At 36.7% G+C, this 14,050-nt stretch overlaps 1 protein-coding gene across 1 annotated transcript in view; it reads left to right on the plus strand.

The window, feature by feature from the left end:
* Positions 1 to 14,050, plus strand: part of si:dkeyp-14d3.1 (transmembrane protein 132C) — a 135,194-nt gene that overhangs the window by 23,644 nt on the left and 97,500 nt on the right. Inside the window, exon 2 of the mRNA XM_041999700.1 lies at positions 504 to 1,392. Within this exon, the coding sequence (XP_041855634.1) occupies positions 504 to 1,392 (889 nt within the window). The remainder of the gene's footprint in view (positions 1 to 503; positions 1,393 to 14,050) is intronic.

The following is a 14,050-nucleotide window of genomic DNA, read 5'->3' on the forward strand; positions in this document are numbered from 1 at the left end:
CAAGCCTGTCATACAAACGCAAGTAATATTCACACATACAATTTCTTAGTGATTAACATGGTAAATTTACATTGCTACTATACATTATGTTAGTAAGAGGCATCTCATATGAAACAAGCATTTGAGTGCATTGTTTTCTCTTATAACTGCAGGCAGAAAACAAAACAATCTACTAAATGTAATATGATTAATGTGGACACAGCAGAAAAACACATACAGCTCCCTCAGCCCTGCAGTCAGTGGGGATTAGTGAATGAGTGGATGATTTCAGGCACAGTATTGGATCAATTAGTAAAAGGTTAAGTAATTCAGGAGAACTTGAAGTTGTGAATAAGTTGCATGAATCTGTGCAGTGATTGGTAATTTATCGGTGTTGACAACAAACATGTGTAACAGAATATATTTTTTTTAATTCTTCAGATTGTCCACAGCTGCATTTTTGTACAGACTAAGTCAAAAAATGGGATTCTGTCCTAATTCAGCTTTTCTTTTTTGTCTTCTAGCCACAGACTGTCGAGTCCTGGAGGGTTTGCAGAGATATTCCTCTATTCCTACATACTTGCCTGTCAACTATCAGCTACTAAATGCTGACTTGGCATTTTTCCTGAAAGAAGCCAACCAGGACTTCATGAGGAACTCTAGCCTGGTGTCACGGACTGAGTCTTTCTTCATCTACCAGGCCAGAAGTTTGCCCTTGGTGAATGCTAGTTATGGCCCTCTCTCTTTGGAACAGCCTGTCCCTCTAGAACTCTTACAGAGCCCCGGGACCTTTCCTGCCTCTTCACTTTTTACCTTCAACTGGAAGGTGCAGACCTTCATCATGAATACCCACATTCATTTGGCCAAGCCCAAAGTCCAGGTGCTGTTTTATGTTGCAGGCAGGGACTGGGATGACTACAGTGCCATTGACAAGCTGCCCTGTGTGCACATGTTTGCTTTCTATGAAACCCAGGAGGTACGTGGCACTTGCCAGCTGAAAGGAGGGCTTGGGCTGTGTGTGGCTGAGTTGGAACCACTGGCCAGCTGGTTCAGCCCACCCAGTGTGGTGCCAGGACGCCAGAGGAACACAGAAGTGCCCGAGGGCACCCCAGTGGAGCTCTATTACATGCTGCAGTCCACAGACGCAGGAGAATGCCACTCAGAGGAGTCTAGAAAAGACAGCTTCATCCGCTCAAGTCAAGAGGGACTATTTGGTTCCTACACTTCCACGCCGCTCAGGAGAATAGGTGGTGTAAGGCTCTACCAGAGCCCCACCGAGCCCCCTCTCGCTGAACACAGGCTGGATAATAACTTTATGGTCATGGTGCCAGCTACACCCATGAGGCAGAGGGAAACCGTGTCTACTTTTATCACCGTGTCAGCCTACTCCACTGTGGAGATGTTCACTCTCAGGTAAGAATACTGTTGTTTTTAATTTACATGTAGTTATTGTTGACTGGCTCCTGTGCATTCTTTACCATAAATGCTGGAGAAAATGTTTTAAGGAGATTTGACTGGAAAATAAAAGAGAAAAGCAACAGCATTTACTTCACTTGTTTCCTTTCAAGTAAAGTTTTGACCACAGTTAACACATAATCTCTGAATCAAGGTGAAAAGTAATTATTTCTGCTGTTATGGTAGAAAATCTTTACTGACTGTGAAGATGGCAGACACACAATGTAAAAAAAAAAGGCAAACAACAAGGGCTCTGTTGTGTGTGTTATTGTCTGCTATGGAGCTCAGAACAAATGACCACAAAGAGTTGGCTTGTTAACTTTATAACACACAACTAATATGTAGCAGGGCTTGTTAGGACGTGCTGTAAAATCTTTATCATCCTTTGTATTGGGAGATATCCGAGAGAATAAGCCAAGCAGACAAAAATGAACTCCTGCACAAGGTCGACACTTATGGTGAATTATTTCATCGGCTATTTCACTGTGTCCTTCTCTGAGAAGTCATTTTAAATTTTGAAAAGGATTTTCAGATGGATGTGAACACATTTGAGCACTCACCAACACACCTTGACAGGTTCCAGGAAGATACAAGCTAAAAAAACTCTTCTGCAGCATACCATTCCTTTTTAAGTAGATTGAAGTACATGCTTAACAAAAATACTTTACAATAATATGTATTACCTCCCATACAGTTATTTTGTTATTATTGAACATGTCATAGCTCCAACCTGGTTACCAAACATTTCCCCTGTGTGATACTCAGGAAGAGTAGTGTTTATTTCCCAGGAATAGCTTAAGTTAGTGGAGTTATTTATGGGTTATTATCACAATGAACCAATGAGATATCGCAATTTAAGTAATTAATATGCAATGCAAATGAGGATGTCATCAACTAAAATGCCTGTCCATTAGTGTAATAACTGAAGCTGATCTTTATCACGCTGGTTCAGAATACATATTAACTATTGGAGATGCTCATACTGGGGGTCAAAAGAGTTTATCAATCTGTGTTAAAAGCAAAACAAGCTAAATGCAAGTGTTTTCTGTTTGAGAAATTTGAAATGCGTAGTAGCAATTAAATAAAAACCCATTAATGCTCATGTCAAGGTGTTCCATATTTTTTTCTTTTTTCTACTTGTTTACAAATGAAGATTATTTTCCCACCTAAAAAAAAAAAAAAAAAAATGCACAGAGGCGCTTGAAGGTCTAAATTGGATCCAAGGTAACCATATTTGTAAAAGCTGTGAAGTTTTAACAAGCCAAATACATTCTTCAAACTCCTCCTTCCTCTGATTCATTTAATCTCCGAATAGTTGTCCTGAGGTGGTAAGGCATTGAAAACTTTTTGTTTTTTTTCCAAACTAAATTAAAATGACTTGTTTCCTCAGAAAAAAAATGAACAAGCCAGGCTGGCCACAGAGGCCATGCCTGTAGTGATTTTATTTGGCAGTGTGGCACATGGCAGGCGCAGGTTAGCCATATGAGAGTGATAGATATGGAAAGGCCTCTGTGTGGTCCTAGGTGATAAGGCTGTCCTCATACATGCATTCGTTAGGACGCTTAATCAACAGAGCGAGAAGACTTTGATCTCTATATTCACAGCGTCATTATCATCTGTGTACTACACTCTTCTGGGTCAGGCGCTGTTGGCTGCATCTGCGAATGCAGGATGAGCTTATGATCCTGTGAAATTTGTCAAACAGACCTGACACTGCTTAGTTTCTAGCTTTAATTGGATCACTCGTTTTTTGTTCTAAAATCCAAAGCCTAGTCCTTCATTTTTATTTCTTTTCTTTATTTGTTGTTATGCACAAGTATGAATAAATAGTATGTATAAAATGCAGACTTGGATAAAAAAGCTAGCATTTAGAGGAAAGCTAAATGACCGTCAAATCAAATCCAGTTTTCACCTTTGCCTGTTCCATTATGCTGAAAGGCCCATGCTGTGATAAATGTTAATGAAAGCTTATTTCTCACATTTTTAATAGCCAATCATCTGGCCAATTTATTGCTTTTGTGGATACTCAGCAGGTTATTGCTTCCTGGGTTATTCCCTTGTTGACATGCTACTTTTAATTTGATGTGTTTTGATGTGATTTGACCTCCACTGTGTTAATAGCTTCTGTCAGTCATGAGAAGAAAAAAAGTTTTCTTACTGAAATTTATTTTCCTCAAATGTAGAGGAGAATTTTGTATGGAGCTTGTTCCTACTTTTGTTTCAGCTTTTTGTGCACTATTTGAGTCATCCTCTCTTACAGAGAACATTTCTCTTTCCTGTTTTGCTGTCTTTGATATACACAGGAGAAAATAATATAGGATTTGAATGTAACTTGAGAAAGCAAAGTGCTTGAATTGTTATATAAATATAAAAAGATTATAGAGTACAACAGTTTTAAATGTGTCACAGACACATTCAAACATGGAGAGACCCAGTTGAGAGGGCACTAATGTTGAGAAATACTCTCTGTGTTGTAACACTGGGTTAAAATGAAGTCCATGAAATAATCATAAGAAGATGTTTTTTCAAAGTATCAAATGTCAGCTTATCTCTCCCTGTCAGTATAATAAATATCGCCCTATACGTCACATATAGATATGTGCAAATAAATTCATGTTACTGTGTAGCACTCAAATTCAATCTTTTGTTGAGGAACATTTTTTCTGAAACCGTTCTACAGTTTTTAGACGCAGTTTGTTACAGACTGGTGAACATCTACTCATCTTTACATCCGAGAGGCTCTTCCTCTCTGAAGTGCGTCTTTTATACCGAGTGTTACTGACCTGTTGACAATTAATCTTATTAATTACTTGTAAAATGCTCCTCTAGTTGTTTTTTTATGGTAATTACTTCTCCAGTCCTTTGTTCCAAATTTTCTGTAAAGCATTGTTGCCATCTAATTTAAAATGAGCTACTATTTTACGTTTGCTATGTTGTTTTTGTTAGGTTTAATATTGGTTTATGAGATCATTGCGTTCTGTTTTTATTTACAGTCTACACACCTTTCAAACTATTTTGTTGGGGTTGTAGGATAAATAAGTGAAAAGTAATTAGTAATGCATAATTTCTAACTTTGTGTTGTTTATAGTTAATCCAGGTCTCTTTAGTAGAAATAGGCTAGAATAATTCATTTGAATAGGTTCATTGACTTATCATTACCTAATATTAAAACAGGATTTTCCACTGTGTTTCTAGTATTTACTAGAGGACCAGGAATTATTAAGGAAAAACTTGGTGATAAACAAGTAGCTACACAGTTTTTCCTGATTAATTCCTATATTTTATATAATTCTTTTTTGCTTTCAATCGGGTTAACTGCTTATTAACTAGTCATTACTTTCCTAATGAAACAGAGTTGCAAGTTAATTATTAAGTACTGCTTAAGTCTCAGTTAATTGTTCGCTGTTCCTTATTCTGCCTAGAGAGCGTTCAAGTGATAAAAATGCAGCTGTGCAATGTTGCTTGTAAGCATTCCTCTTAGCTTGAGCATTACGGCAGCTGTTCCTCATCTGAACACCAAAGAAAGAAAAAAGGAAAGAAAAAACTAAAATTTACCAAATAACTCCCATTACAATACAGCTGATTACCAAACAACACTATTTTGTGCATGCACGTGTGTTCACAAATCCAAATTTAAGGTTTTTGTATAATGAAAAATTAATGAAATTCTGAATATAAAACTTATTTCTGATTTTATACATTAATGCAATTAGGTTTTACAGAATATTTTCACAGCATAAGGTGTATTTAAATCCACCGGGCTGAAACAAACCAAACAGCTGATAATGCAAAAGAGCTCAGTTGAATACAATAATTCCTTAAGGTTAAATTTAATTTAAACAGCTTGCCAGTAAGTTGCAGTGTCAACAGTGTCCATATAAAAAAATAAGAAAAAAAAAAGAAAAACAAAAAACAGCTCAGACACATTGTTTGGAGTTGCTCTTTCGCACATTAGCTTGTCACATGTAGATCTGTTCTCACTCTGTTTGGTTCTGGGACAGGGTAGCACATGCTTGCCTTGAATACTTCAACCTACTCTTTTCACACATGGGATAAATTGGACCCAAAGCATAGTTTGTGCCGAGGCACAGGCAGTGTAAAGTCCATTTTATGTCTTCGCTGACTTGTTCAGACATTTGCATTCTCCTATACAGTTAAAGTAGTTTAGGTGGAAACACTGTACAGAAAAAGGATTGACCCTCGTACTTTACACTCATAAATAGAAACTGAGTCTTCCAACATTCATCCAGTTACGTCAACATAGAAATATATTGGGGGATTAGTTCAATATTATACCTTGATATAGTTTACAATGTCAACATGAAAGGATATGCACTCTTCATAAAAAAATGACTTTTGCAAGATGAGCACTTTAATTGCTATGCATTCATTTGCTGTATTCCTACTTTATATTACCCTGATTTATTGTCCTGGATGAGCCACAGTGTCACATCAACCCTTTTGTTAGTCTGTTTCATCATGAGCATAAATTACTCCTTGTAATATCTTTAAAACATTTTGCACACAGGCAGATTTTGCCCAGTTGCAGGGAAGCCAACTGAAGGAAAAGACATTGAAAAAGCACTTAGGACTATAAGGCCATTAAATTTAATATGCAAGTAATGTATAAGCTGAAGTCATTATCATAATATGTTTTCTGGTATCACTGTGCAAGCAATTTAGATTGTTATGTGTCATTGATAATTCATTATTATCCCTTAGTATTATTTGGTTCATATGCAAATCAAATCCAGTGAGGAAAATGGTTTAAAGGATTCTCTTCATTCAGTCTCTAGAGTTATAAAGTATGAAAGAAAAGCAAAAAGTAACAAAGTACAAAAAACAGCACAAAAGAAAATTGCTCTATTTTCTATGTTGTTGCAGTGCTGGATTATAGCATGAGTCACTGGATAGTGAGGACCATTACATGTACCTTGTCCTCCCTGAATGTACTCCACCATTATTCTAACAACAGATTAGTCAATCCAAATAACTAATTTCATGAGAGATTGCTGTCTTCCTCTTGTACACCATTTCTCACGTCATTGTTTATGTAGAAATGAACTGACAAACACACATTTCCATCCTTCTACAGTCCCCTTACTTGAGTAGTGCAGTGAAATGTAGCTTGAGACCTGTAGTTTTGTATTTTAACCAACAATGATTGCAGTGACAGGAAGCATTCAGTTGAGGCTATTTCTTGGATTTTAAGAACAGTTCCCTTAGACTTTACAAATGCCCCCTGAACCACATTTTATACCGTCATTGCACAAGTTAGAATAGCAATGAACAACAAATTTCACAGCAGTATAAAAAGATTATACACTTTGTTACAATGAAGGATTCAAAATAGAATTTTTTTCTGTTATTGACAAAAAAGGTGTCAATGAAAAATGATTTCTTGGAACTAAAAGCAACATACAGTATTTCATATAAAGAGTTCAGCCTATTTTTGATTAATATAAGAAACCTTTAATGCACAAACAGTATCAGCAAGAAATTTGCTGAGAAAATAACTATATGCAGAGAAGAGCTTTACACCTAAGTTTTTCTTTTATTAATATAACAACTTACCTGTGTCTCTACTGTATATATAATAACATTTAAATTAGAAATCACAAGTGCTTCTAAAAAGAACCAAGCAAACTCTTTACTCTCTCCTCTCTGGGTGTCAAAAGATGCTAAAATGGCAAATATTGCAGTTCTACCAAATATTCAGTTTTCTCTGCTGAGATAATAACTGCTGTAGCTGTGTGTGGTAAATCATGTGGAAGGTAAGTGACCACACATGGATATGCTCTCTTTGTGTGTGTGGTAGTTACGGGAGTCTAGTCTCGTGGCAATTTATTTAACAGCTCCTCAACACGCACATTTTGTTCATGTCGGCCTAGTCATAATGAACTAAAAAAAAAACTAATTTGCAACCACACAGATTTCAGATGACTGCATTACATCCCGGTGATTCTGTGGACTGTGAACAACGACAGAAAAATGATAAACAAACACATTACTGTTCTCCTCTTCTTAACCCAACTATAACATCTAGTTGCTCAAAAGCTAAATTGCATTGTTTCTCTGGATATGCTTGCAGACTCAAGAGACCACTGCTTGCAGGAACTGCATGTCTGTCACTTGGACATACATGTGCTCAAACCACTGTAACATGTCAGTGCTGGTTGTGGAGGGTATTTGTCACAAATGAAACTACATTTTCAAAGTGGCCTAACACACTAAATCTCCTCAAATTTGTGATGTCAAATTTGTGTTTCATTATAGTGCAATGTGTAATTTGCTCATTAATTAAGCCTCCAAACGTAATCAACCAGAATGAATAAGAATAGATTCATATTGCCTAGAAAAGTTTCATGAAATGTTTAGTGAAATGGGGGTTTTGATGTGTCTTAGGGAACCCTTGACTTGACTCCGTAGGCATGAGTGTGGGTTCTTCTCATTTCTCTATTTCATGTCACTTTGTCTCCTCTCCTTCATCATCCTGACCTGGAAATCAATCGCAGCACACTGTCTTGAAGAATGTCTCAATTTCTAAATTACAGGAGGGAAGAGGAGGTTTGGTGGAGGAACTATAAGTGAGGATGCAGATGTTTATTCTTTGGAAGTCTGTCTGGCACCTTTGACACTTACACATAATTTTGTTATATTAAAAGTTTTCTTGAACACTGGTATGAAAGGCTGACAAGAACAATAGGATGCAGCTGTTCGTATAGCAAAGTAAAAGAAAATGAATTTGTGCCACATGGAATATTTAATACTTGTTGCCTCTCCCTCGCTTCCTTTGCTCACATCTTAGGACTAAAACACCAGGAAAGAAGACAAGGCAATAAACTAAGGTTGTGTAAAATCAGAAGTGAAAAGAATTATGTTTTCATGTCTCACCAGGTGTGTGCACTGGTTAGTTAACACCACTGGTCTGTGCATACAGGGAAGAGTCTAACAAACAATTGTTTGCACTGAGATATTCATTAAAGCACCCACCTTTTGCAATAACATTGTGTACATGTGTCACTTTGCGTGAAACAAATATTTGTGAGTGTGTTTGTACCTGTACAAAAGTACTAATGTACTATAGGTGTAAAACACTTTGCAATACCCACACTGACCCCTACAAGTACTGAATGTTGCTGTGATTCAATCAGTTTACCTTGTCTTCCAAAGGTGATACTTCAGTAAACAAATTATCTACCATTATGCTTAATTATGTGTGCTGATGGATTATAGTGACTAATGAATACAAGAAGCACTTCTTACTTGTACTACAAAATGAGGACCTAAACACAGACACTGAGCCAGGCAGCTAGGGCAAACAAAGGTGAATATGGGTGACAACAGTCATTATGACAAGGACAAAATGGGAAATAAAACAAACCTAATGCGTATGTAAAATATCCTTCTAACGTGACAGAAGAAAAACACAACAAATGAAATAAACCCAACAGAGCTCTTAACTATATCCAGCACAACAAAATGTGGCTTAAAGTAGAACTATGTAACTTTCTGACATTAAAACTCTGCATTCCTGACTTGTTTGATGGCACAGTGACATCAATTATGCACATTCCTTGAGCTGTTGTTGCCCAGCAGCGGTCCGAGGCTGAGAAACCGCATTTTACAACTTTTGCTACCAGGACACTGCTTCCCATTTCAGCTGAGTTTCGCTTATGCACTGCGCCACACACCGGTAACTGGATAATAACACAGTGGCCATTTTGAATGTGCTCCATGGCTGATTCAACACAGAAGTGCAAGAGGACATTACCGGACGAAATGAAGAAAAGAAAGAGAAAAAGGGATAGATCAAGAGATAAGACATAAGAGTCAACATAGGACTGACTTTCTTTTACTGGAGAACGCTTAGTCTACAGGTGGAATATGAGGGAGAACATACACCAAAGCTCTATAGTGCTTCTTTTAGATTTCTGCAGTTAAAAGACTAATTAAAATGAAAGTATTCTCATGTAAGTCATTGTAAAAACTTGTTGGGGGCAGGTTATTATCCCAAAGACAGTCTTTTTCTTATTTTCCTTAAAGCATAACTTGTTTTTTCATAAACTTTACTCATCATGAACACATTCCCTTTTTTCTTTTTTACAATGATGATAATAAAATGAATAGTTCTTCAAATAGAAGAATTTCTTCCTCTCTTCTGCAGTCATTTTACCACGTCTTAACACCATGTCCACTGTTGCAAAACACTTTAAAACACAGCACACTTTTAAATATACACTGAAGCACATCAGTTAACCTTTCCTGCAAAAGCCACCAAAACACTTCATTATTCACCCAAATGTGACTCATGCTGCCGCAACAATGAGATATGCTGTCACCCAGCAATACTTTGGGGCACTCAGTGTTCAGTGAGCTAAAGAACACTAACAACTTTAAGTACTGCAAATTGCATGTGTAACATGTGCCTGTATCTTCCACTTTGACACAGATTTCTTTCATGTTGCATTATAAAAAGGAAAGGGCCACTCCATACCCAATCATTACAAGGTCTCCCTATACGCCACTATTCCATAGAGCAATGGCTTCATAATCTGAAGAAGAAGAAAAAAAAAACCCTTAATGTTTGCTGTAACCTTATGAAATCCCTTATGTTCACCTTTTCATAGTAGTATTTATATCACCACTTAATGCAAACTTACTATAACTGTGTTTAGATTTATATTGGGATTTAAATTTTAAGTGTGACCTAATTTGAATAGATGGCAACAAAGCAGAAAAAAATGAAAGTATCTGCTAAATTCATGATTGTTTGCATTAATACATGTTATAATTCAATCTGTCTGTCAAATACATTATAACTCAAATAGGTCCTCACCTAAAAATGAACTGTTTAGTAAAGTATCTTTGCTGGTAGATTGCGTGAAACAGATATTCATGAAGTTGCAGGAAGTAATGACTTCATGCATTTTGTGTCTAAACTAAGCAAAAGTATACACTGTTTAGCTCATTTAGTAATATAAAGACAATTATAGATTTAAAAACAACAGCAAAATTGATTTTAAGAAACTGAGGTGCAGATGTTAGAAGATAATTTTCTAATGTTTCCATTCAGATTTGTTACCAGGACACGATAACTGCAAGGACATATATGTTCCTGCTGCTATAATGGCTTCAACTAAAGATAAATCGGTTCATCTTTGTTTTCTTGACAAATTGCTTAATCTATTCAGATTGTGAAGCTGATAAAAAATCTCAATTTCCTAAATTCCAAGGTGATGTGCACAGAGCAGAAAATACTTTATTCAAATTACGATTGCTAACAAAGACAGAAGGGGACCAGATCCTAAAAAGATTAATTATTTGTTGTCAAAATAATCTAAGGTCACTTCAGGGTCAGAAATATTTGCTACTATATTTCTTTATTAATTTGCACAGTTAAGAGCCATTTAGTCTTCCAAGTCGACATCCTCACATCCAAACCAACAGACATTGTAGCAGACAGGCAAGCAGGAAGGCAAGTGAGCTCATCTTAAATCATGCTGTTTAAGCTTCAGGCTTGTAGCTGCTGTCAACAAATGGCTGCAGACAAAAATCAGGTAAACTAATACTTCAAAGTAATAAATGAAGAACTGCTCAGATTGAGACAAAGGCGGAACCTTAAATGCTGGCTGAAGCTCAGCAAGAGTCACGTTAATTTTACATAAGGCCACTAGACTTGGATCAAATCAGTTGTCATATATTCGTATTTGATTCATTGTGGTGCAGTCTCATTTGAAAGCCATCATTGCGGACTATAAACAGGCACTGAATCAGCAGCCACTGCGGTGCTTCTGCAGGGGAGAGCATGTGATGAAAGACGAAGAAAATGCTTTGTCATTTATTGGCAGGAATTGCGGCCATAAGCCATTTTCCTAAAACTGCCTTTCCATTTTAAGGTGGGAGAAACAAGCATTGTGGGGATTGGATAAAGATGATCAAGCTTAACATATATGAAAGCAATTAAAAGCAATTTTTAAATAAATCTTGCCATACAGGTCTTAGTTGTTGTGGTTAATTCCTTTAGTGTGCATTTATTCCCCCAGGTTTCAGAGTAATTTTGCATTCTGCTGCATTTATTTTCTCAACAGTAGAACTTTTTGTGAAGACCTATGGATATATTGTATAAAAAACAACAACAACAACAACAAAAAAAAAAAAAAAAATAAATCAATAACTGCAATGTGAATCAGCCATTTTAATTTTATATAGTAAGTAGTCTCCTCATGTTTTCAGTATGCACCTACAAGGTGTCAAACATCAACGTGTCTTATGCTGAGCTGGCCGATTTAAATTTGCCCCTATTACGTTTGTTACATTTTTATTAGCTTGTACAGAGTGTAGCCTTGCCAGGAATTGAATGAGGTAGTGATAACAAACACATTTGCCAAGAAATGGACACACAGGGTGGCAGTATTGCTGTAATAGAGAAGGGCACAGTGGTGCATAGCTCCCACATCCAGTCCCCATTGTTCCCACACAGCGCTATGGGGGGAATCCTATCATCTGGCTAGGATCCCTCTGGCTGCTCTCTTAGTAACAATATGATATTAAAGAGTGAGGAATAGCACTTTTATAGACAGCTGCACACACCACCTGGTGTCCATTTCTTGGACAAACACTGCTGAATCTTGTCTCACCACTTTCAAGCATAAAAATTGTGTTCAGCTAGAGAGACACAGTTTTTTCTATTGGGTACAGAATTAGTAAAATCCTCTGACAGATCTTATTTGCCAGTGTATATATAGATGCCTCATCATCTCCAACATGTGCCGTCTATAATAAAAACTGCTAGCACAAGGCCAGGCAGAGGACTTCTGTGTGACTACATTTTTTTAAAATTGAATACAGTACAAATGAACAGACATTACAGTATTCAGTCTCTGCCAATCATCCAGAATTTTCTTTAACGTTACTATCTTTCACTTTGACTGACTGCTTAATTTTTAACCTAGTTCTACTGTGACCGATAAGATTAGCATGTTAATTGAATGTTGATGAATAGGAACTACACTGAACCTCACAATAAAATATCCTGCTGGAGGGCTAATAGAGGCCAGGCTCCCTCTGCTGATGAATATATTGACAAGAACAGAGCCTCAGCTATCACAATACATTCACCACTTTACATTTAACATGCAGCTATAATTATTTCTTTGTAAAGAGACTGAATTAAATTACCATAACTCCTTGTATATGCACTGGCACTGCTAATTAATAGGTCAGTTTATTGAATTCCCGGTCTTTTACTTACTTTCTTTTGCCCCTCATCACTCTTTTATTACCTTCTAAGCATAAACATGATCCAAGTGCTTTTCTTACAATTAATTACAGTCTTGAAGCTACACCCTTGTAAACTTGTAGTTTTATGTTTATTCTTGGGCCAGTATTTCATGGATTCTTTCAGGCTTTTTATAATTATTTTCTATATTAAAGATGTGTTTTTAAAGTCTGCGTAAAGCAGAAATAAATCCATGCTCTATGTTTGTCACATCACAGACAAATGTGTCATTAACCACTCAGCCAAGCATGAGTGAATAAATTAATCATGAAGAAGAACAAATTAGGTCTTAAAATGATGGGGAAATGAGCTGTAATTTTTGTTCTCAGATGCTGGGGATGTGTTTTTTTCAGATCTGATCTACTACTGAAGTTAATTTTAACTGATGCCAACCACTCAAAATGTGAAATCCCAAAGCATACTGCAGATATTTTATGTTTCTATGACCTTTAAGTTGTTGTAGTTATAACACAGTCATAACATAGTTCAGTTGTGAAACTGACTTTCTCATGACAAGTGTGTTCTAGCTCCTAGGATTCAGCAAATGTACATCAGCACAGCGTGAGCATGTTAGCAGGGGATTGAGACACAGTGTTACATTGTGTTCATTAATCCCAGCTGACTTAGGTAGAAGATTGTTTAAGTACCAGGTGAATAATGAGGCAGGTGTTAGCAGTGATTCTGAGCTCTCTATCACTGCAGCTGTCCACAAAATGTATCCCCAGAGTGTTCACTGACCATAGATAATCCCAAAATTTTTGTTTTCTCAGTTGGTGTGCTGCCCTTAAACCTCCAGAGTGCACTGGTGTTTTGCCAGATCTGCAGTGGTGCTTCATTTCAGCTTTAGTCTTTACAGAGTGTTACGGCCCCTTTGTAATCCAGGGGTGTAAAGGGACGAGTAACACAACAAACCAAATAAATGGTAATTTTAAATAAGGATTTATTTACAATATTCTCGAAAACAAACTTAAGGTGTCCTTTTCAGGTTAAGTAACTAACACAAAATAAGGAGCTTTTTGAAAACACTATTAAACAAAACAATAAACACAATGGAAACTTAACCATAGCAAAAACCAACCAAACATTTCTTATAATCTAACATAAAGAGGGGAGCTTCTCCTAGTGAGAAGTCCCTAGTAAACTCTCAAATCAACCGCTCTGTTGGACACTCAGGGTTATAACAAACACTAAGTAAAACACAAGCTCTACTTAAATGTTCCAGAATGAACCCACTGGCTCCAAAAGTACACAATTTCCAAATACCGGCTTACTCAGAGGACCTCACACAAAATGAGCAAATGCCCCAGTGACATCGCTCCAGAGGAATGGTAAATT

The sequence above is a fragment of the Melanotaenia boesemani genome, chromosome 11 (assembly GCF_017639745.1).
Source record: "Melanotaenia boesemani isolate fMelBoe1 chromosome 11, fMelBoe1.pri, whole genome shotgun sequence".
Lineage (NCBI taxonomy): Eukaryota > Metazoa > Chordata > Actinopteri > Atheriniformes > Melanotaeniidae > Melanotaenia > Melanotaenia boesemani.